General features: G+C 47.6%; 1 protein-coding gene across 5 annotated transcripts in view; it reads right to left on the reverse strand.

Moving 5' to 3' along the window:
• Window positions 1–21,599, reverse strand: part of LOC118774086 (amyloid-like protein 2) — a 45,294-nt gene extending 23,695 nt beyond the window's left edge. For all 5 annotated transcript variants that reach the window (XM_036523215.1, XM_036523213.1, XM_036523210.1 and 2 more), the window contains exon 1: window positions 21,274–21,599. In XM_036523215.1, coding sequence (XP_036379108.1) covers window positions 21,274–21,348 — 75 coding nt within the window. In that variant the 5' untranslated portion in view covers window positions 21,349–21,599. The remainder of the gene's footprint in view (window positions 1–21,273) is intronic.
• Between the last annotated feature and the right edge of the window lie 1,147 nt (window positions 21,600–22,746).

The raw sequence follows: 22,746 nt of genomic DNA on the forward strand, positions 1-22,746 counted from the left end.
TCTTTGTACATACAGATTAGGAGGCTCTTGATTGGACATGTGTTTGGCCACTGAATGCACCTGTCCATCTGTGTCGTCCTTTTACCACCTCACCATCTGGAAGGGGTACAGAGACAGAGCGGAGGGCGGGGCGTCTCCACGAGGTCAAGGCGTCTGCTCTGACACGTAAGGACACTGTGTGCGGTAATCCAGATAACGTCGGGGGAGGCCGGAGAGGAGAAATCAAAGTGTCAAAGCCTGTCGGACTGAGTGACAAGCCGCGAGCATGCGATTACAGCCGGGCCGTCCCCAAGACGCTCCTCAGCTTTCCCTCCTTATCGCCCGCCTCTGTTTGGCCGTCTCCCTCTCTCTCTCTCTCTCTCTCTCTCGCTCAGTCTCCCTCTCTCTCTCTGCTTTCTCTGCTCTCGTCCCTCTGCCTCAGCCCTCCGGCCCCCCTCCATCGCCGCTGCCGCTCTCCCACTCCAACAGATGAAAGCTAATTAAACTGCGTGTGTTCTCCCCGTCGGCGTAAACAGAGTAGGGCAACGAGCAGAGGGAATGCAGGGGCTGCCACACGCACACACACGCACACACACGCACACAGACACACACAGACACACACAGACACACACAGACACACACAGACACACACACAGACACACACACAGACACACACACAGACACACACAAACTCAGTACCACACACACATGCACAAAGGAGAGGCCAGATGGCATACAAGGCAGGACACACGCCATTTCCCACCAAAAGTAAACAGTGGAGACAGCACAATGTCTCTGTGCAGCAGTCAATAGACTGGCAAGCCATTACCGTTAAAATGTAAAATGTAAAGTAAAAGCAGAAAGACTGAAATGTTATAAAAAAAAAACATGACTGGACACAGGAAATGATTCTAAAATTGACAACATGGTCACTTCATTGTGACATCACTAGACTGTCTCTCTTAGCAAACCATTTTTGGCAACAAACTGACCCCTGCTCCCCTCCCTCTGGGACTGAAAGGGAAATCAACACTTGCTCCTATCCACCATTCTGGCTTTAAATGTGCTGTAGACGTGTTGTAACTCGGTTGACAAGACAGCAATACATAGTCTAAAATCTTAAAAATCTTGTTAGACTGGATCCCGCAGGAACTGCAGTCTAAAACAGTCTGTAGTCACCAACATTTGAAAAAGGAGATCATCTGCACAAAATTAATTTCTTTGCGATTAAGGTTGTGAAACGCTTTTTTTTGGTGACGGCTCCGTTTTTACAACAAAGGAATGAAAAGTCAACTTGTCATTTTGGCTTTTTAGGTCATAATCAACACTGTCAAAAAAAGTGGGTTACCATGTTATTCTAGGACACCCTTCATTTTCCTGTGAACCACACAATAATTAGCCATGTCATTCCCAGCTCTCCTCTCTGCTTAATCACATTCACACCGCTTAAAGACAATTCAGGCCCTCTGCCACGGTCGACACAATTCTGAAAGAACTACAGCCAAATCCATCCAACTGGCAGTTGGTCATTCAAAGTGTAATGATAAAAAATGTTCACCGAACAGCAGGACCGGCAGTTATTTTCCCCTCAGTGCCCCGCTGTTGAATGTGTACCAGTTGCACCTGTATAAAACAGCTGACTAGGGGACGGCATGGTGTTTTTTGACCACAGCCATAGGAAAGAACTACCGCTAGGGACCGGGAGTGTGGGAGAGGCTCTTCGGTGGTATTTGGAGCGAGGCTGACCTGTTTACCATGGACTCAGGCCCAGGCCTGGCACTGACCCGTGACCGCTCTCGCACGGTCGTCAGAATAGAAAAGGAAAAAAGAGAGGGGGGGGGGGTCTGTCTGCGCGAGACGACGAGGGACTGCCGAAAACGACAGCTCGCCTACGTCTCAATCCTGCTGCTCTCCCTGCTCCTTCCCCCGCTTCTCCGCGCCGGCTGTTATGTTGTTTGCGTCTTGTTCTCTTTTTTCCCAAAAACTGTCCAAACTCTCGCTGGAAACTGAGGGGGAGGTGGGATGGGGGGTGGGGTGGAGTGGAGTGGAGTGGATGGCAGAGAGGGAGAGCGGGGGGAGGAAGAGGAGGAATACGATGACAAAGACACGACCTCTCCCCCACAGTGTGCTAATTAGAGAGAGAAAAGAAGTGTAGCAGTGTGCTATGGACGCAGAAGTGTGTGTGTGTGTGTGTGTGTGTGTGTGTGTGTGTGTGTGTGTGTGTTGGTGTGTGTTTATAATGGGGGAAGGTATTTTTCTGTTTGTTTGGTAATGGGAGGTATTTGCCTGGTGAGGTCATCTTCGGGTTGCCATCACCCCATTCGTCTTGCAGATTAACAAAGGATGCAAACAGACAGACAAAGCACCACTATAGCCAAACCAAAAACTTCATTTCATTACAAATTTGCGTGACAGATGCCCTCATTGTGCAGTCACAGATTACACATAACATAATGGTTATTTACTGAAACAACTCCTGTTCAGTTCCTTGCAGCAGTGTACAACTGCAGTGTCCCACCCTGTATTCAAACCAGCAACCTCAGTTTTCATGATAAAAAAAAAAAAAACGGAGTAACAGTGTCTCACGTCACATCAGTGGAACAGAGCCGGAGTTATGCCATGTGACAGTAACTCCTATTGCACAATGATTGCACGATGATGATGTGATGTGTGATGATGTGCAACCACAGTACGGGGTAAAACCCCTTGTTTTTAACCCCCTGGGGTGTGGTCATTCAGGACCAGGTCATTCAGGAGTACAGGTTATCCCTTTTCTGGTGGAAGGACAGGACACTTTACTTATACTGTCCTTTCACCTCATCTCACTTACTGAGTAAAAGCAAACTGCAATAATAAAGAATGGTACGCAACACTGCACAAACACAAACATACACACACTCTCTCTCTCTCTCTCACACACACACTCACTTACCAACACAGCTCAGAGAGAACAAGGTAGTGAGAGAGGGAGACAGCAGCTGTTATCCTGTTACCAATATCATTGCAGCCATTATTATTGTTATGAATATGTTGGGCTTGTTTGCCTAAAATACTCATTAACAGTAGTGCTGCTGTGATTATTGACTCAATTCATTTTGGAAAGAGAGAGGGACAGAAAGAGCAAAAACAGGAGAGGTTAAAAAAAAAAAAAAAAACACGAGCGAGATGGGAAAATTTCCCCTCAGCCCTGTTGGTTTAGCAGCACCGCTGTGAATAATGCCATGGTGGGTCTGCTGCGCCAGGAGGGACTTCTGCAACTTTGGATTCTGCACATACAGAGCAGCCAGAGAGAGACCACAGGCAAGGGAGAGCATTGCACACTTAATGAGGGGAGAGGGGACAGTGTGCTGAGGGAGCCAGTACCGACGAGGCTGGGCCCATGTTTGGGATCTTAAATAAAAACTGTGTGAGAGACTGATAGATTGCCAGTCAGCGAGGGAGAGAGACATAAGCAAAGAGCAAGATCGAGACAGAGAGAAAGAGAGAGAGCGAGGAAGAGGCAGAGAGAGGGAGAGGGAGCATGAAATTGAAGGGGACTGAATTGAGAGCGATGGCTCTCGGACAGTACCCACGTTGGCTTTATCCTGGCCTATACCCTGTGTATTTTTACTGTGTGTGTGTGTGTGTGCGCACGCTCTTTCACACCATCCTGAGTAAATTCAAACAAAGATGCTAAAGCGGGGGTGGGGGTTCAAGCTGACGCATACACACACACACAAACACGCTCGCCCACTCACACACACACACACACACACACACACACACACACACACACACACAGTTGGCACTTCTCAAGGCTAAATGTGGCTAAAGGCCCTGCCCAGGGTCAGCTATTATGCTCCGAGCCTGTCACTGGCTGGCACAGACACCATGCCTCCGACAGGGCTGCTAATCCCAGCCCTTTGCGTGTGGCCTGGGAGCTGTTCCTCAAAAGTGGCGCGATCTACACACTGGAAGGGAAGGGTGACACCACAACCAGCAGAGAGCTTACACTCCGGCGGAATGGATTACATACGGACTGGGATCTGCCTGATGATAGCTGAGTATGGATCAGGGGGATGTATGCTGACGGTGATCACTGGAAATCAATGCATTCTAATAGCGTGAGGCTATGATCCCACTGTACAGAACATGATGGTCCAGCGGTCCTCCACCGCACTTGCACATTATGTAACCAAAATATGCTTCACATCCGCCTGCCACTTTAGTTGATGATGAGTGATTTTTGGGGATAGGCAGCACATTGCCAGAGGCCAACAACTCGGGCCTGAGTAGGGGGTGAGGTGGCAGCGCTCAATTGGTTCATCGACACGGAAACTTGTGACATCACCGTCAGCACGCAGCTCAGCTCAGCACACGGTGTGCTGTCCATGTGACTCCCCGGAGGAGAGCCGCAGCGACGGCTCGGCAGGCGCTGCGCTGACCTAAGGCTTTTACTAAATGCTTTGGTGGGAACGGCTAAGGACAAAGGTTAGGCAAAGACGAAGGTTACGCACACATGCACACATTCACACACACACACACACACACACACACACACACACACACACACACACGCATACACACACACACGCATACACACACGCATACACACACGCATACACACACACACATACACACACACACACACACACGCATACACACACACACACACACACACACGCATACACACACAGGCATACATTTTCATTTGGCAGGCAAACACAGACACGACCCGCACCTGGCAGGCTATGGCTGTGACTGTCACGCAAAGGGGGCGACGCCGTGCCGGTAACAGGAGGAGAAACAAAAAGAGCAGAGAGGCTCTCCACACACACTCTACAGGCAGCTCCCGCAGGTGAGGGGGCAGGAGGGCGGGAGCGGAAAATCACACGGCCGCAGCATTTGCATTTCGCTCTCCGAAAGGTCAGGCAGAGAAACCGCGCCGATAAAGCGGACTCAGGGAAGCGCGCCCCGGGCCCCCGGGACGAAAGGCCAGCTCCTTGCTGGCATGCAAAGGGAGGCGTGCTGCTCAAACAGAGCTTTGTTTCGCGCTGGGCTTGCTGAGAGGGCAAGCGTCCACTCGCCGTGACTCTGGGGTCTCTGGATGACTCAGCGCTCTGCATCGCAGCTGAACACGCCGATGCAGGAACACAGTGGTGAGAAAATCTTTTAGCAGTCGCTCTCTATCTCAGCACAGTCATGTCATCTCTGGGCAATTTCCCCCGATTGTAAAATTCTGAAATGTCCTGTTATTTAAAGGAAATTTCCCCTTTGGTTTACACCGAATCATAACGTGCTGAACACTGGAACTTCCAGTTTCACATTGTGAGTTAGCGGTATCGGGTCTACGTCACACTTCTCCCTAACTCCCACGGAGGTCTCGAGATGGACCACTCGTCCTGAACCTCCTTGGCTTTTCTGACAGGGCTTCCTGGCTTGTGAACTCTTCCATTAAAATGTCAACAGCAGAGAGGACAAGGTTAAATACAGGTTGCTGAGGTGAAAACAAGGTCCTTTTCAGATTGTGACAAAGTGAGACGACCGAACTAGTGGGTTTGCTCTGCAGGTTATGGAGTCTGCCCTACTCCAGCGCACACTCCCTCAGTCTCTCATTAACAGCCCTGCGTGGTAAAAATTAGCCACCGTCCTCCAGCCGGCCGTGACAATGTCACGGGAAGCTGTGGCCCCACGAGAGCGGTCGGAGCACGGAGTGTGACGTTCCTGTCGACAGCCGAACCCCAAGAGCGTGCTCGCTTCCCCCGGTCCCTTCTCTGCAGGTCATTAAACCGGAGTCATTCATCACGAGGCCCGAGAGCACTTTTGTGAGGCGAGGGCGAAATTACAAGAGTAGAGCCCAGCGTCTGGAAAACACCTCTGCTCCCACACTGCCGCTATTGCAAGGAGTCCAGGGCCATCTCACCTCAGTACCCCTGCAGAGCTGGAGCTAAGCCGGCTCACAGACTTTGCTTTCTGAAAGGAGCCCAAAGCCTCAGCAGCAAACAACCAGAGGCTGACAGAGGTAATATGGCGTACAATTTTTTTCAGGAAAACCGAAGCTTTGGAGTGCAGCCCAGGTAGTCCTCTCAGGCTGGGGAGATGCCGGCATACAGTGTGTTTCGCATGTGCTGCAGCTCTGGTTGTGTGTAATGCGATGGACATGCGCCTGCACTGCACTGGCTCAGCCTGCTTTGCCTCTGGCTCATGCTAGCATGGCGACAGCTGTACAGTGGGAAAGAGGCACTTAGCTGCTGGAGTGGTGGCGTGCGTCTTTGTGCTTCTGAGAGTCAGAGAAAGTGGCCTCCCGCCAGTCAGGATAATGCAGCCCTCAATGATGGCTTGTTCAAATGCCGCTCCCCCCCCCCACTTCCCCTCCCCAAACTCCCCCCATCGTCATAGAGATTCTTCTTCTAAAACATCTGAGCTATTCAAAAAGAGAGGGACAGAGAGGGGGAGAGCAAGCAAGAGAGAGAGAAATAGGGAGGGAGAGAGAGAGAGAGAGAGACGGCCAGTGTACAATGACACAAGAATGACAGCACTGTAGACACGCTAGCGCTCAAGTCCCAAAGGACGTCACACCAGGACAGCTCTGCCATGTGACTACGCTGTACTCTACTGCGTGCAGGAAAGTGGGGCACTCAGTGCTGTCATCCCAACCGCCATGGCACTCGGCACAAAGCCTCTTTAGAAAAGGGAGTATGCCCAGCCCTTCACTCCATACACTTCATAATGTGTCTGCATGGAGGACTGAGGTTGTCTGGTATGCGAAATAAAGTTCAGTAAATTTTCCATGTAAAACAGTGATAACACCTTCCGAAAAACACAGTGTCTGAGTCTATTTATACAGGGTGCATTATGGTGGGGCTGCAGGGAGCGTCACCCTGAACCCTCACCACTGAGAACCTGTACGCGTGTCTCTTGGTGTGTATGTGTGCCTTTCAGTGCTTGCGTGTGTACCTCTAAATGAGTATCTGTGTATGTCTCTCACTGTGTGTATGTGTAACTCTCAATGTGTGTGTGTGTGTGTGTGTATACCTCTAAGTAAGTGTGTGCATGTGTCATCTCTCATGTATGTGTGTACATGTCTGTGTGTGTGTGTGTGTGTGTGTGTGTGTGTGTGTGTGTCTTTGACTCTCAGCGTGTGTGCTCAGCGTGTCAGGACATCTGACCACAATGTACATTGTGAAGTGAGTGAGTACATTGTCAGGGCCTGGGTTAACTCCCAGCATGGGTATGTATGTGCACATGTGTGCGTGTGAACGTGCTTCTCTGTCTGTGTATGTCTCTCTCAGTGCGTGTGTATGTGAACTTGCGTCTCAACATGTGTATTTGTTTATGTGTGAGTCTCTTTCTCACTGTATGCGTGTGTGTGCGTGTGTGTGTGGGCAGAGCGAGGAGTAGGTACAGATACACCCTATAAATGCAGGCTCTGATGCTGGCCCCTGCACAGATGTTTATTCCTATTCCTCTGTGCACCATCCCTTCAGGAGCTCTCAGACGGTCACAGTGAAAGGGGAACAGGAGACACTGCGAGTACTTCCCCTACGGCACTTCCTCAGATAGATTAGAGGCTGCACAGGGACACAGAACACTGACACACACACACACACACACACACGGAGACATGCGCACACACGGAGACATGCGCACACACAGACACACTCTCCCAACCGCCACAACATAGTTGTCTTTCCCTGCCCTTTCCTGATAATGATGAAGCTGATATACGACAGACTGGTTTACGACTGACCGGAGGGGGTGGGGGTGTTTGGGGTGTGCAGCGGTAAAGCACGCTCAGCGCAGTGAAGCGAACGCGCCCTCAGATCCACAGCACTTTGATGTATCCTGGCCTTTTTAGGGGTTCTGCATGCTTTAATAGCCATCCAATAGGAGCCCGACTTCAGCAGACCTCATTAATGCAATGCCCGTCAAGCGCTGACGAGGGAGGGAGAGGGAGGAAGGGGAAGGCAGGGAGAGGAAGGAAAAAGCCATGAGAACTGGACACGGAGGGAGGGCGAGGAGAGGGGAGCCTCGGCAAAGAGCCCACATTGACTTCCTCTCTCCTGGAACTACCACAAGGATTCGCTTTCCTCGGCTGCTCTGAAAACCTTCTTCCTGCCCTAACAGGTAAGAGGTAACAAGAAATTCCCCCAAAGTACTGACACATAAGAACATAAGAACATATTATGACGAGAACAGGCCATTCAGCCCAACTAAGCTTGCAATGACAATTAATAAATACAATTAATAATCGTGTATGCATACATTAATAATCCTGTATGCTGCTCCTCCAGTTCTTCCAGTAAAGATCACTTAGGTCTGTTCTCAGAAAATCAGCCACTCCCCCTCAGAATCAGTACACAGCCTCGTTATTATCACTTGATTCATCATTCACTGGTGCCCGAAATGCAAGTTATGATTCCAGGGAGGAAATGTTTTGGAAAATGAACCACAGGGCAGGTCAATGAGCTGATTAAAAAATGCAGGATACATTGAACCTCCTAGCGTGTATCACCCCCCAGTCCCATGCTGCCTACTAAGTGCTTGTAAAAATAAGTCCACATGTGCACACGCCCACACACATACAGTCCTGTCTATATACCCCCACCAATATGCATGTTACCAAACTCATCCCTCTCCATTCACAACCTGCCCACTTAAATCCCTCTTCCACCACAGTGTGGTACCAGTGCTTAGAGCTTCCAATGGCGCAGAGGGCGACTCCTCCCTCCCCTCTCTGGGGCTTTAAGCCCTGCGGCAGGCCGGCCTCTCGGCCCTCTCTATCCCGGCTTACGGCTCACACGGGGCCAGAGCGGATTGCATTCCTGACATCACCAGGCCAGATGTTCACCACGAAAGCGGCCAGAAACCGACAGGGCCGCCATGCAGCGCACACAGATGCCGAAAGCTGGCGGCTGTGTGGCTCAGCGGTAAGGAGCAGGCCCTGTAACCTGAAGGTCACTGGCTTGGCACCCAGGCAGGGCACTGCTGTTGTACCCTTGGGCCGGTCATTGGTAAATTTTACGTCCGTATCTTTCTCTTTACCAGAATTCCTGGCTTCTCTCCATCTTTCCTTTCTTTTTCCTTCAGTCTTTTCTAGTCTCTTCTCCCACCCCTCCCCTCCTCTCTGAAGTGCCCTCCATCTCCCTTTCTTCAGCTCTCCCCTCCTCTACTACCATCTCTTTTCTCTCCGTCCACTTCTGCTCATCTCCCCTCTCTCTTTGGCAAGCCTGCACTGGGACCGAAAGCTGATAACTGCCAAGCTGCATAGCATGCATTAGCGTGATTAAATTGAGAGGAGATGTTTATTTAGCACCTATCAGCGGTTTCCCTGGCTGGGCTGGGAGTGTTGTTGGGGGTGCTCTGATCTGGGAGAAGCCCCTAAGGGTTGGGGGGGGTGTGTTGTTGAGGGTACTCTGATAATGGGCGAAGCCCCTAAGGGTTGGAGGAGGAGTGTTGTTGTGTGGCTCTGCTCCAGGACTAGCTTCTGAATACCAGGATGACTGTTTTTTTTTTGGGGGGGGGGGGGGGGGGCACATGGCTCCAGTAGAGGCCCCACAGGATTAGGGCTGGAGCGTTTTTTTGGGCAGTGACCATGTGATGGCTTTGGGACACGCCCCTCGGGACCACGGGACCCTCTGTGTGGCACTCGAACTAAATAGAGGGATTAGTAGCGTGAGCGAGACTCTCTCGTTTGCTCGAGAGCAGGGCCAATTAATCTCTCCTCTGAAGAGGAGAGGATTTGGGAAAAATTTACTGCGTTCACTTCGACGTTCGCCTCTCTCCCTCCCACCCCCTCCCCCTCCCTTCATCTATTCCACCCCCACTCCCCCTTGAAGCTCATTGACATGCAGCTCCATAGTCTAGCACGTCGCTGGGCCTGCACGACCGCAGTCCAGCACTGCCTGCATCAATCTCACACGTAAAACACTGTCCCACACGCATCCTGTGCACCTTACTATTCCCCAAATCAATGTGTTATTCAAAATCTACAAGGCAAATATGCCTGCTAATATTGCTGATAGCTCAGTGCTCTTGTCCATTCTTAATCACATCAAAGATGGAAGCCAGTATTCACCGCAGCCAAGATAAGGCAAGCCAAGCAGTGGCTTTGCCTGTGTAAGCTTGTTGGTCCGATGATGTAGATTCTGCCCTGATTAGGTTCGAAAAGCGCATTTGTTGCAAAACAAGGAGGAGGAATTTGTACTTCAGCCCAAATGCCTGGGTTCTCTTGCTCTCTGTAGCTCACTGTCAAAAGTGCACATTCTGTCCCTCATGAAGAAATTAGAGGACTAATCATTGTGGGAACAGGAATGGAAAGAGGGAGGGAGAGGCACAAAAGCAAAGGGAGGGACATTTAGAGTGTTACTGCATTTGCAAATTCCCAAAATCACTTTTTCCCACATTGGTAACAGATCTTTGCTTTAACAAAATGTGGCACTAAGCTGGCACCCTAAGCAAAACGCATGTCATCTCTAAATATTCTCTGCAGATCTCTGAGTAGATCTATGAACAGCAAACTATGTATACACAATGTATACTATGAACCCAGTTAATATCCCTTTGGTCAATATCACCACAAAACCACTTCCCACTCAACACCGGTTTCTGTTATAAACATACTCAATCAGTATATTTGGGAAACCAGTTCATTTCTTTCAGAATAGTAAATTATAGCATGGCTAAAATACTTTTCTCTGTTCTCCCGCATAACATTTACTAATATTGAAATCCTGTTAAAGTCACACCCCATTTAATCTCACATACTTGTTCTTCTGAGGGGATATTAAATGGGTTACACTGTACTTTACACTGATAATTCTGAAATTCTTTGGCTCCCAGTCTGATTAAATCCAAACCAGGAAGATATACGGAGCATGTGTAGTCTCCATAGTGACAACCGGTCTCCGGCATCTCCGCAGAGCTGACCGATTATCGCGGCTTCCATCTGCATCGCGGTCACATGCCACGCTTTGCTGTCGTTTCTAGACCTGGGCGTTGGTGACGTCCTCACATTTCACTTCAACACATTTCAGCCATCCATCACGATGACTAAGCAACGGCAAGCAAGGTCACCAGGCTGTGCAGCGGCACGGGAAAGCTACAATGCCCCGGCGCTAAGCCGGGCATTGTGAAAGGGTAGGAGGGAGATGAACGTGTGGAGGGAGCAGTGCGGTGCAGTGGGAGTGGTAGCTGCGTGTTATCTGCGAGGGCCGGAGACAGAGACGACTGCAGAGCTCGCTCTTATCAGAAAGCGACGGCGGTCTCTCTGCCAGAGCCTGCGGCTGACTCCAGAGCCTTACTGCTCTGGGGGGAAAGCGGCCAGACAGATGAAGGCCATAAACACAGTCCCAGACCAATAAACACACGCGCAGAACCATGTATACACACAGGCACGCTGAGGTGGAAAGCCAACAGCACAGTCTCACAAACATAGTTCCAGACATATAAACACGTGGACAGACAGACAGACATGTGCACCAATCGACCAAAATATATACACCCCCCCCCCCCTCCCCAAACACACACACACACACACACACACACACACACACACACACACACACACACAAATGGACAGCAGGGTGTATATCTCTCTACAGCAGTCCAGCCAGTGCCCCGGCCCCTCCTCCAGGACAAAGCTAAGTGGATCGCTTGCCACTGCTGACCTCCCCCTACCGTTTCAATGGATGTCAAGCAGCAGGGGAGAAAAACGAGGGGCCACAGCTGTGCCTCCAGCGCCGGAGGAGCCTGCAACGGCCATCTTTTATCAGGCGAGAACAATTAAGGCCAAACAGAGAACGCCTTGTGTTTTTATTACAGGGGGTGGCTTGTGGTAGCAGCGCAGAGGTAAGCGGGAATCACAGCGGGGCTTGCTGCATCGTGGCCTCCAGCGAGCAGCAGGTCGGGTCTTTTTAGCCTCCCCTGTGAGGTGATGTGTGGTTCCCAGCATGCCTCTGCACTCCTGAGTGCTGCCTCCTCATCGCTGCTGTGATTGGGGCGGCGTTGCTGTGCTGCTAGGGCTGAATTGAAACATGAATTTCTGCACCTGGCCAGGCCGCGACGCAGCCAGCTTCCCCTCAATTGGTCATAATGACATCGAGGTGTGACCCCGCTGTGTGGGTGTGGTGCGGAGGGAGACAGCGTGCTGTCTGCATCTGCTACAATTAACCTCAGACAGCCAAACAAGCTGTGATCTGGCTCCCCGAGCACCGGACGGGCTTTTAATTTCATTTTCGGCTGCATTTCAAACTGATCCGTACATAATTACAACGATTAGTGCAGGATCGATCTTCTCCACAATCCGAGGGGCTGACCGAGGCAAAAGCAGGAGTCATTCTAGCCTCTTCTCTGTCCTTCATTTCCCATTTTCCCTTCCCCAACCCCTTAAATTACAGGATATCTAAAATGAGGGAAGAACTTACTGTTATCATGGAGCACAATTAGCATTCGGGCACCTGACCTTGGCGGGGGATTTGGACTTGGAGATTTGGCAAGATGGTTTCAGTTGAGTGTGCTGTGGGTTCGACTACCACAGTTATTGATGATGTCCTCTCAGTAGTATCTTACAAAAGACCTTAAATATGCTGCCAAATTTTGCTCTAATGTGCCCTGCAAAGGAATTCAAAAGCTCCATTATGCGAGTGTATAAATGGCGGCTTGCCTTCACCTCACCCTGTGCTCGCGTGTGACTGCGGATGTCATCACCGCGAGGTAAGCATAATGTACAATGGCAATTTCAAAATCTGAGTCAAAAGTGGGGGGATGGAGACAAATTGGTATGAGGCAAGAGGAGGAGGGGGTTATGGATGGGCATGTCATTGACACCAGTTCCAAAGAGATAGCCTGTACTGTCTGTAGTTTCCAGCTCACAGAGCTGACAGTGCCTGGCCACTTCCTCTCGTCCGGGTCATAATTCCGCCATTCATTCAACCTGCCCAACCTGGATGAGTTATCGCCTCTTCCTGCCCTGATGTGCCAGACGTCATTTCTACTGCACACAGGGAACCACACCTGCTCATGTCCCTTTCTTAGCCCACCATCAGCCGGCGTGCTTTGCAATTTCCTCTCTGGTGTCCAGAGGTGCGGTCATCAGCGCTCTTCCTTCCCCTTTCTGGCTACTTCCAAGCTTTACTCATGGTTCAACAGTCACCACACCACTTGCGATTATGGTAATTATAACCTTGTAATAGTTCCTCTTCCCAGCTTGCCACACAGTGAGGATGAGGAAAAAGATGAAAGGGCGGGGGGAGCTTGGTTCTGGAGAGCGCGGCCCTTTGGGTCAGTCAGGTAAACGCCTCCCTGTTTTCTCTGGCGCTGGAAGGCGGGCCGCATGGAGTCACTTAGCAGGGAAGGATATTACAGCGGCGGGGCAATCAGCCAATCAGAACGGGCCGCCAGCTGGCCTTCACCCGTTTGCACAGCGCCCTGCCCCACGCCACACAGGGCTCACCTGTCTAAACAGCAACCCGGGGCGTGACGGCATGTTTGCCTCGGCGACAGCCCGCGGAGAGGGGCCAAGTAAAACAAGCCCTCGCAGGCAAACGCGTCCGACGTGCAAACAACCGCAGCGCCACATGTGAGCATGCGGACACATGTACGTGTGTACACCTGCTGTCAGAGCCCAAGGAGGGGAGGGCCTCTGACTACAAATCACTCCAAACCACAGCATTCTTGCAAGGTTAGTCTCTCTACACCATAATCCTGGAAACCGCGCTGTAGCCTTGATAAGCCCAGACTGGAGAGTCAGAGGGAGTGATGAAATATTTACATTTGATCAATGGCTTGCAGCCAAAGGAAAGACGAGAAGCTAGAAGGAGGGTCCTGATTGAAGGGAAAATGATCATGCACCCTGTTCACCTCACACACACATACAGTAGGATGTGCCAATGAACATGAAAATGAAGGCAAATCACATGCAGCCACTACTAAACACAACATTTGACTCCAGTGCAATCTAGCCCTGCAATCCAGCCCTGCACCACTCAAAAGCACACATGGAATCAGAGAGCCAGGCTACAACTGACTGGGGGATGGTCCCACAAGGGTACCTGCACACACACGCGCGCATACACACACACAAACACACACTGAGGTTTCATGCATATCGCATTAACTTTTCGCTTTGTGCAGTCTTATCCTGGGTGGCTTTCATGGATAATATTCCACATCACCCTTTATACAGACGGATATCACTAAGAGCAGTGTACCAGAGCCAAGCAACAGATCCTGGCTTGTTCCCACCATAACTACCACGCCCCATTACTTCACATACTGGAGGCTCCTTCACTTAACTCCCGTATGAATAAAATATTCGGTGACAGGACTCACCATGTCACCTTGGAAAGCACTTGAGGAAGGCAGGCTGTGGTGGGGCTGAGGGTGTGGTAGTAGTAAGGGAGGGGGAGGGGGGTGCTACGATATCATGCGAGATGGCTTTTCACAGCGGAGGCCGCTATTTTGATAGCTGAGCCTTAGACTCTGCAGGCAGGAGCTGCGGCTTGTGGCTGCCTCTTCCGAACCGCGACCATGGCGCCTGGACTATTTCCCAAGCAATCCTGATGGCTACCATGCACACGCTGGTGCAGTGGGTTAGGCCAGCAGCTGAAAAGTGGCTGGAGTGAAAACGGGTGGGTGAGATACGAGCCGCTGACAGCTCGCCGATGACACGCTGTGATCCCAGCCCTGCTTCCAAATGAGCTTCCTGCAATTTTCATTTCCCGACGGCTCGCCCAAACATCGGTGCGACAAGGACCCAGGACCTGAGCCGAGCTAGCCTGCGCAACTCTGCTCTGCTGGAACTCGCTTCTGTCTAGACCATCACTTCATTGTGTGAGGGAGTCTGCTGCATTCCGGAATTAGAGACTAAGCCCATTGTAAGTAAAGGGGATTTCTTGATGCATACGAGCAGCCTTCAGAATAGCACAATGTAAAGCTACACAATGCAGCCTGTTTTTCACGACAAGCGTTTGCCACGGGCTCTCAGTAACCAACAAAGGACTCTTGACGAGTCCCGGCCCTACTCAAAACATCCCGACTAAAGATGGATCTAAAGAGTCAATGGCAGTGGATTCCGGCAGGGTATTGTCTGATGGGGCTTGAAAAAACATTTGTTTACATTTACATTTTGTTCACATTTAGTTTTTTTAAGTTGCTCTGTGTTGAGAACATCTGTATTATGTCAGAGGCAAAACGCAGAGCAACTCCCTTCCCTTGCATGTTAAAGCTGAGATCAACCGCTTGGAGACCCAGAGGGAGATGCTGGGAAGCCCTGCCTTATCTGTCCCTCAATTACCAGCCTCCCTAAGTGGTTTACTTGCCAAGTTCCTCTTTCTAAACACTGCCTACCCTTTTCATCTTCGAGTCAATGGCACAGAGTCTTCACCAAATCTCTCATGTCAAAAATCAGAAAAAGTGTCCCCCAAAGGTTTCAGCACAAATCCAGTAATTCTGTCCAGGGCAAAGCTCCAATCCCAAAGGTTTCTGCTGGAGCATAGAGGGAAGGGAGACATAACAACTGCTTCATGCATGGAAATCAGTCCCTAAATGGCAACCCCTGGTTGGTTATCCCATACAAGGGGGCAGGCATCCTTGACAAGGCTCCTCTGCTTTCAAGAGAACAAAATAACTGGATGACCCATGAGCTGAGTCCCCTGCACTGGACTTGTCTATGCCACAGGTCACCATTGTGGGAGCAGACTACTGATGACTGTACAATGAAATGATGGAGATTCAATTAGAATGTGGCTTGTGTGGTGCACCTGTAGTAGATGTGTCAGGACATGGACAGATGCAGCCGGAGAAGGGGAGGGAAGGGAAGGGAAGGTATGGGGCTCATTCTGGAATGAGACTGGAGGTAAACACAGCTGATACAGAATGTGGGAAACTCAGTTTCAATCCGTCAGAGCTGTTACGTAGCATCCAATTGCAAAACTAGAGCGCCAAGGCCAGTGTTGGATTAAATTAACCCCCTAAATGCCAAATGCTGAAACACTGTTCTCTTGATAGTCAAGTGGGCTGTGAGGTGGTTTTGCCAGAGGAGGCATGTCTGTACTGGCGGGCATGTGTCGATTTAAGGGTGGAACTATGATGCAGTGAGTGTGTGTATGTTTGTGTGTATGTGTGTGTGTGTGTGTGTGTCTCTCTCTGTAGCCACTGGGATTATTTTTTTTCTTGTTAAAGCGGAGCACAAAGTGTTCCTTCGATTTAAGGGGATTTGCCAGAATAAAGAGCTCAGTTGGGAAACAATTGGAAGTGTGTCTATTTATTTTAATCTACAAGATTGGAATTGAAGGGACATATATGGTCTGGTTACAAAGCGAGTATGTTTCTTGACATTGATGAATGGCAGACAGTACATAGTACAAAATTAAATTGCCATTATGGTCTCAAAGGTATATTATTATCAGCATAATTATTATCATGACCATTACTATCAAGCAAATAATAAAAATGATAACATTCTGTTGTTTAGATGACGCCCTTACCCTGGGGAAGTTGCGTAAGACATTTATGATGAAAACTGGATGTGCCATCTTTCCTGTTGTTGACAGGAAGCAGGACACTAAACAGAACTGCCTTGCAGTGGAAATAACAGTGATGCATCAAACAGCTCAGACACTCAAAGAAGAAAGGGCACATGACAGACACGGTCACGTTGGCTATTAGAAACCAGGGCAACGTGATGCCATGGTTTTAGGGTCACACACACCTCAAGGACAGTGAGACAGAGAGAGACAGAGAAAGAGAGAGAAATGCAAAGGGAGAGGCAGATAGAGAGAGAGAGAGAGAGAGAGAGAGAGAGAGAGAGAGAGAGAGAGAGAGAGAGAGAGAGAGAGAGAGAGAGAGAGAGAGAGAGAGAAAAAGAGAGGGACGGGCAGTTGTGTGCAAGGGCTGAGGCGCTGCCGTAAACACTTCCGCAGTCTCACAGAAGCCCCCTGAAGGATTTCCGCCAGGTCATTCTCCCCTGGGTCACATTCTGGTGAAGCCATTTACATGGAGTGGTTTCTTAGCCTTGCCCACCACCGATGTCTCTCTGACCGGCATTCGAGGTCAGCAGGCACCAGGCTCTTCCAGGGCCTTTTGTTTGGTTTGTCCGCACCCACACCACTCTCATGCGCCTGGGGCTGGAGATTGCGGCTCTCCATTATGACTGCATTGTACCCAGGCCATTGTCACCCATTCAAGGCCACACAATAGGCTTCCACCCATGGGCCATTCATTGCTTTGGACGCCCCGGCTGTTCGGCTTGGCAGGGTCGCGGCCATTTCCAGCCGGCCGTGGCCGACGTCCATGTGCGGAGTGTTCTGTCGAGGCCGCGGGCGGTCCACCCGAGCGCAAACAAACTCATTTTAACTGTCACGACCACTCATGAAAAAAAAACTCCAAACATGGTTTGATGAAAACAACCAAGCAAAAGCAGGGAGTCCGAAAGCAATCAGCGAGAATTAAACGCAGGCTGGCTTTTGACACTATATTTACGGCAAAACACTGCGGCAATTGTAGTTCACTTTTATTGTGGGGGGTTGGAGACAATTATCCAAATTAGGTGTCTCCACCCTTGCTTACAGTTAAATTTTCATTAGAATCATGTTCGTTCAAAAGGTGCCCTGGGCTATGCAGTAGCTAGACTGATTAATCACAAAACTTTAATGTGAGTTGCTATGCCAACTTCACAAATTGAATTGTGCCCGGTGAGCCAAATCCAATAAAATCATTTCAATGTTTGCACAAAGACAGTTTAAAAATTAACACTGGAGTAAACTCTCTGCTCTGGAAAATTTTGTCTAGGAAAACAGGAGTGGTCTAAAAATTAAACAGCTTTTAAAAAAGGTTTATGTTCAATTTTATTTTAAAGCTGTCCTTGCTCATTAACGTCATTTTAGGTGGGCACCAACTTGATTGGTTACTCCAGTAAAATGTTTTATGTCATTTCTGCAAATTGCATAGGAGCTGCAGATCACTTTCCATTTGCACAAGCCACTAACTTTTGTTGGCTTTTATACAGTAGAATAATTGGCAAATTTGAACAAAACAAAGGGTTCGCCATTCCTCCTCCCCTCAACTTCAAATGCACTTTGTGCTTCAAATCAATGCTGGTGATTCATGCACAGCAGACTGATCTTCACGACAGCTAAATGGGGAAAATGAACTAGAGGGTAAAGCATTCCAGTAATTCCACCTAGCATTAACGGTGTTCAAAGAGCACCCGGCCTCGGGTTCCACTGACTGCAAGCAATCCACCTGACTGAACTGCTTCTGAGGCAGGGACTAATGAGAAATAGATTTTTTTTCCTCTTGTGTTCAGTTTTCTTTTATGGCAAATTGCCTTTCCAAGGCACTGGGTAATGGCATGGTTACCAAGCAAAAAAGCAGAACCCACAGCTACATACAAGGAATAGCCAATGTTGAGTTATTAAAAGAGGAACTAAGAAATTACGGAAAATTGTTCTTTGCAGAATGCAGTTTATTTCTCCAGACATTCCAGACATTAACTGAAAGTACTCCACAAATTAAGAAAATTGCACCTATTTCTTAATCCTAACTGTGAAAATGTTTTAAGAAAAGAACTGAACAAAAAGAGATCATAGTCTTTGACTACTATGTTCACTTGGACAATACAGACATTGAATATAACATTGAACATTGAAACATTGGTTATATCTTGACCAAAACCAAGGCTTTTAACAAACAGCTAATGGTGAAAGTTTATGTGACAGAAAGCTGTGAAATTATTATATATGAATTGTTTGTGCGGTCGTTTCATGCATTCAAGAGAAAGTTAGACAGGAGGAACGCCTCTCCTAAAAAAATATAAACCCTCAGGAACTCCAAATTGCCTACTGCAATTTTGAGCTGAAAGACAGCATCTCTGCCAGATATTTTAAGCTAGACTACTAGTAAAATCTGTTTCAGTAAAATCTGTTAGCGTGAACCTCAGATATGCCACTTAAAAATTATTGCCGTTTAAAATAATCATTAACATACAATAATCATTTGCATGTGTAAATTAGTTGGAGCTTGAAAGTACTTTGCTGAAAATTTTTAAACAAGCATATTCAATTAGCACCAGCAAATAAAACCCAGGGAAAATGTTTGGTTGAACATACTCCCAGCACATGGGTACCTGGCTTGCATATATGTTGTTGCTATGTCAAATCATGGTTTTTGGTTTTTTTTCCCCCCCAAACGGAGTCAGGCAGTGCAAATTAAGAAGCTGCAGCTGCCAAAATATACTGCGTTCACATCCTCCATTCCATCGTTCGCACCAGCACATTCAACACACACTGAAACTGCTGTCATTATGCATCACTAATGCCCTTGATGTTCAATAGTACCTTTCAAGATTTTGTTTCGGTGCGTGTCGCCGCTCACCTACATTTTAAGTGAGTGTGTAAGATATGCTCACCAGCAAAAAAGCTTATGGATGAAAAAGCTTCATCAAGTCATCTTCATAAACTGTTTGAGGTAAACAATAAATAATGTTTTGGCCCTGGAGAAAAAGGAGAGGTTTTCTAAACAGATGATTCCACTGCAGTTTAAAATGGTCCAAATTACCCATCTACTTGTCTTGTCATCCTCATACCTTGCACATGGACATTCAACCAAAAAAATAAAATTAAAATGTAAAAAAAAAAAAAAAAAATCAGAGATTTACGCTACAACAGAAGGGGTACACCATGACTTTCAATTACATTTTTAAAAGGATTTAAAAGTTTTTTTTCCTCTTTAAATCAAACACTACTCTGGATGTCTTCAGCACGGAGGACTGAGTGGGCTACTCCTTTTTTACCATTCAGCTACTATTGCTTTACTTACACCTGCGTTGTAGTCAAACAGTTCATAGAGCGTTTGATTAGGACTTCAGCAACAGCAAAAATAACGAATGAAAAGACAACACAGCCCACATCTCTGTATATCTACTGCAAGGATAATTCCCATGCACGACTTCCATGGTCTGTTGCAGTCATCGATGAGTGAGCATGTTTTGATAAATGATACATTTTAATAGCATAGACTGTTTCATGGCAAAGGCTACAGCTGCTTCTGGTTCAATTAGGTGGAACTTACTGGAATATGGTACGCGAGTACAACACCACTGCTGTGAGTTAGGTATACAACGGAACCATACAATGACCCAAACTAAATGGTAACCTTAATTGTCAAACCGAAGCAAGGCGACTCACGTCGCTGTAGGGAAAGATTTCGTAGGACCGCACTAAACGATATAGGACTTTGAGGGGACTTGATGTGAGATAAAAGAATGAGCAAATGACTGAAATTGGATATTAGTGTTTGAGTTATTTAGATTTATTTCATAAAACAAAAATAATTTGTTCTAGACTACGAAGCAAATAGAAGGCGCTTCTTGTGAGAAACGCGTTTACATATCAGTAAGACAAGACCGAAAACACGCTCGAGAGGAATGAAGTGCTTACTAAAAGAATCGTCAACCTTTCAACGAAATACATTACAGCAGTGAAATCAGCTGTTACTTTGAGACTTTTACTCAAGTGGCTACCAAATTTAAGCGTTTTATTTAAATGCTTCCAATGACCTTACATTAAGATAATGACTAAATGGAAGCGACTTGATTGTAGGTTTACGGAACAGGACCACCCAGGAAACTATGCTGGCAACAGTGCTGACAATGTGCCAGAGTCGCTGCTTAATTCGATCTCTGCGGCAGCACAGCTAATTGTATTACCGCAATACTGCCCGTTCCAACACTCACTCGCGCTAGGGAAAACGCAAGAATCATCGGGCTATCAAAACATCTCCACATAACCTTTACTGGCTTTATATTCGTTACGCCTCAATTCGCGGCACAAGCGCATAGGCACATATGGCCATCGTCACACCAAACACATAGGACTGCAAAACAGTTTTTTTTTTAATCCTGGCCTTTAAAGTCGCATGCATAACAGGGACTCTAACTAGATACTGCAGCTATCTAAAGAAAACAAAACATACTGACAACTAGATGCATGGTTTAGGCTACAAGTACCTTTACCTGGTGCCAGCTAATGACTGGCTCGTTAACTATCTACATAGGCTACCATTTACACAGTCTAAGACATCAAAAGGAAAAACAAAAAATAGTGAAATAACTGTATTTGACAAAGATTAGGGCTGTTTGCCAGTATTCGTAATTCACTGATAGATAACGTCAATATTCGTAGCTACAATGACTTCGTCAGCTTTAGTGCGCACTGGACTAGACTATTCGGCCAGCTGAATGGATATTATTATTAGAATGGTCTATAAATCCAGATACCAATACAAACCAAAAAGAAAGACCCATAGCATACTTACCTCAATAATATAGCCTGCCAGCGGTGAAATTGCCATGCCCAAAATGAGGACACATATCGCCGGGACCGAACCCATCTTTAAAGCCGTCTGCCTCGTACTGGGGTAACTGGCAAGATGGGTATTTTGAAGAGTACCTAGGGCTCCGCGAAAAAGAAAGACAACGTTCCTGGAACAGTCTGTGTAGCTAGCTGTCAGCTAGCTCACACGCAAGTCTTCTAAGTCAGTCGGCTTCCCCTCTGCGTTATGAAGAGTGGAGGTGTTTCGTGCCTTCGCTCGGAATAAGGACGTACCCGGCGCTTTCCCCTCTCTCCGCCGAAATGAATCACTGCGCCACCAGGCGTCTGATCAAAGTCCTACCGGAAATGAAGTCATAGCCAACTATCAGAAGTCAAACCCTGTGTGATGCAGTATTCCAACTGGAGCTCACTATCTGTGATGAGAGACACCTGACGGCTCTGATGTAACCCATTTTAAATATGTTTTTTGGAGTTCGCCTTCCTAGCTAATAACAATGAAGTTTGCGCTCCCAAGCAATCGATCTTGGATCCCTTTCAGATTTTTGAATTATCCATAGGGTTAGAGTAGGGCCATCCGATAAAAAAAAAATCAAGATTTGAAAACTGTATGTATGAATGTACTGAAAACGTTCATTTCTGACCGGGATGCTTGTATGTAGGCTAATTATTTCGTTAAGAGTATACTATCGATGTATACTAAGGATGGTTTTGTTTTCTTAATTCCTAGAGAATTAGAATTCACTTATGTCCGGCACATCGTCATAACTGGGAATAACAATTTACGAGACTTACATATAACGTATAATCCAACGTAAACATTTTAAACAAATTTATAAGGACTGAAAAACAACACTGCTTGTGCTCTAATAAAAACCTGGTATATATCAACAGCAAAAGATTATTTTTACAGAGCAATCGTGCAATGAAGAATTCCAATATAACACGTCAACTGCAACGTCCTGATTTACATATTTCGTAAATTACGTCGCAAGAGTGTCATATGACGCTATCTGATAATTACTATTAGGTGGGAATACACAAATACACTGATGTAAGATGAACAACGAAGGTGGAGTAAGGTCATATAGTTTAAGTGAGCAATAAATAGGCAGTGGAAAGAATGTATGAGGGAGAAACAAATAGGTTAACATGTGTGGCAGGTATGTGGATACTATGGCACTTGTCTATTCTGTTCTCACTGAACAGATTAATTCATTTTACAGAGTTCCTTGCCTTCTACAAATGACGGTATGTCTGAGTACCTTTTGTGTTGTTGGAAGACATTTTGTGTTGTGCCTTGTTGCATACAATGACATTACATTGCTGGAAATGGTTGTCAGCAATTTAAACTGAAACATCAAACAATAAAATGATTAATTCTATTGTTTCCGCCTCTGCTGTTCAGATAACGCTTTCACAATGCATGCAATTTTACAAATTGAATTTTAGCTGGTTT

Source organism: Megalops cyprinoides, chromosome 3 (assembly GCF_013368585.1).
Source record: "Megalops cyprinoides isolate fMegCyp1 chromosome 3, fMegCyp1.pri, whole genome shotgun sequence".
In the NCBI taxonomy this organism is placed as follows: domain Eukaryota; kingdom Metazoa; phylum Chordata; class Actinopteri; order Elopiformes; family Megalopidae; genus Megalops; species Megalops cyprinoides.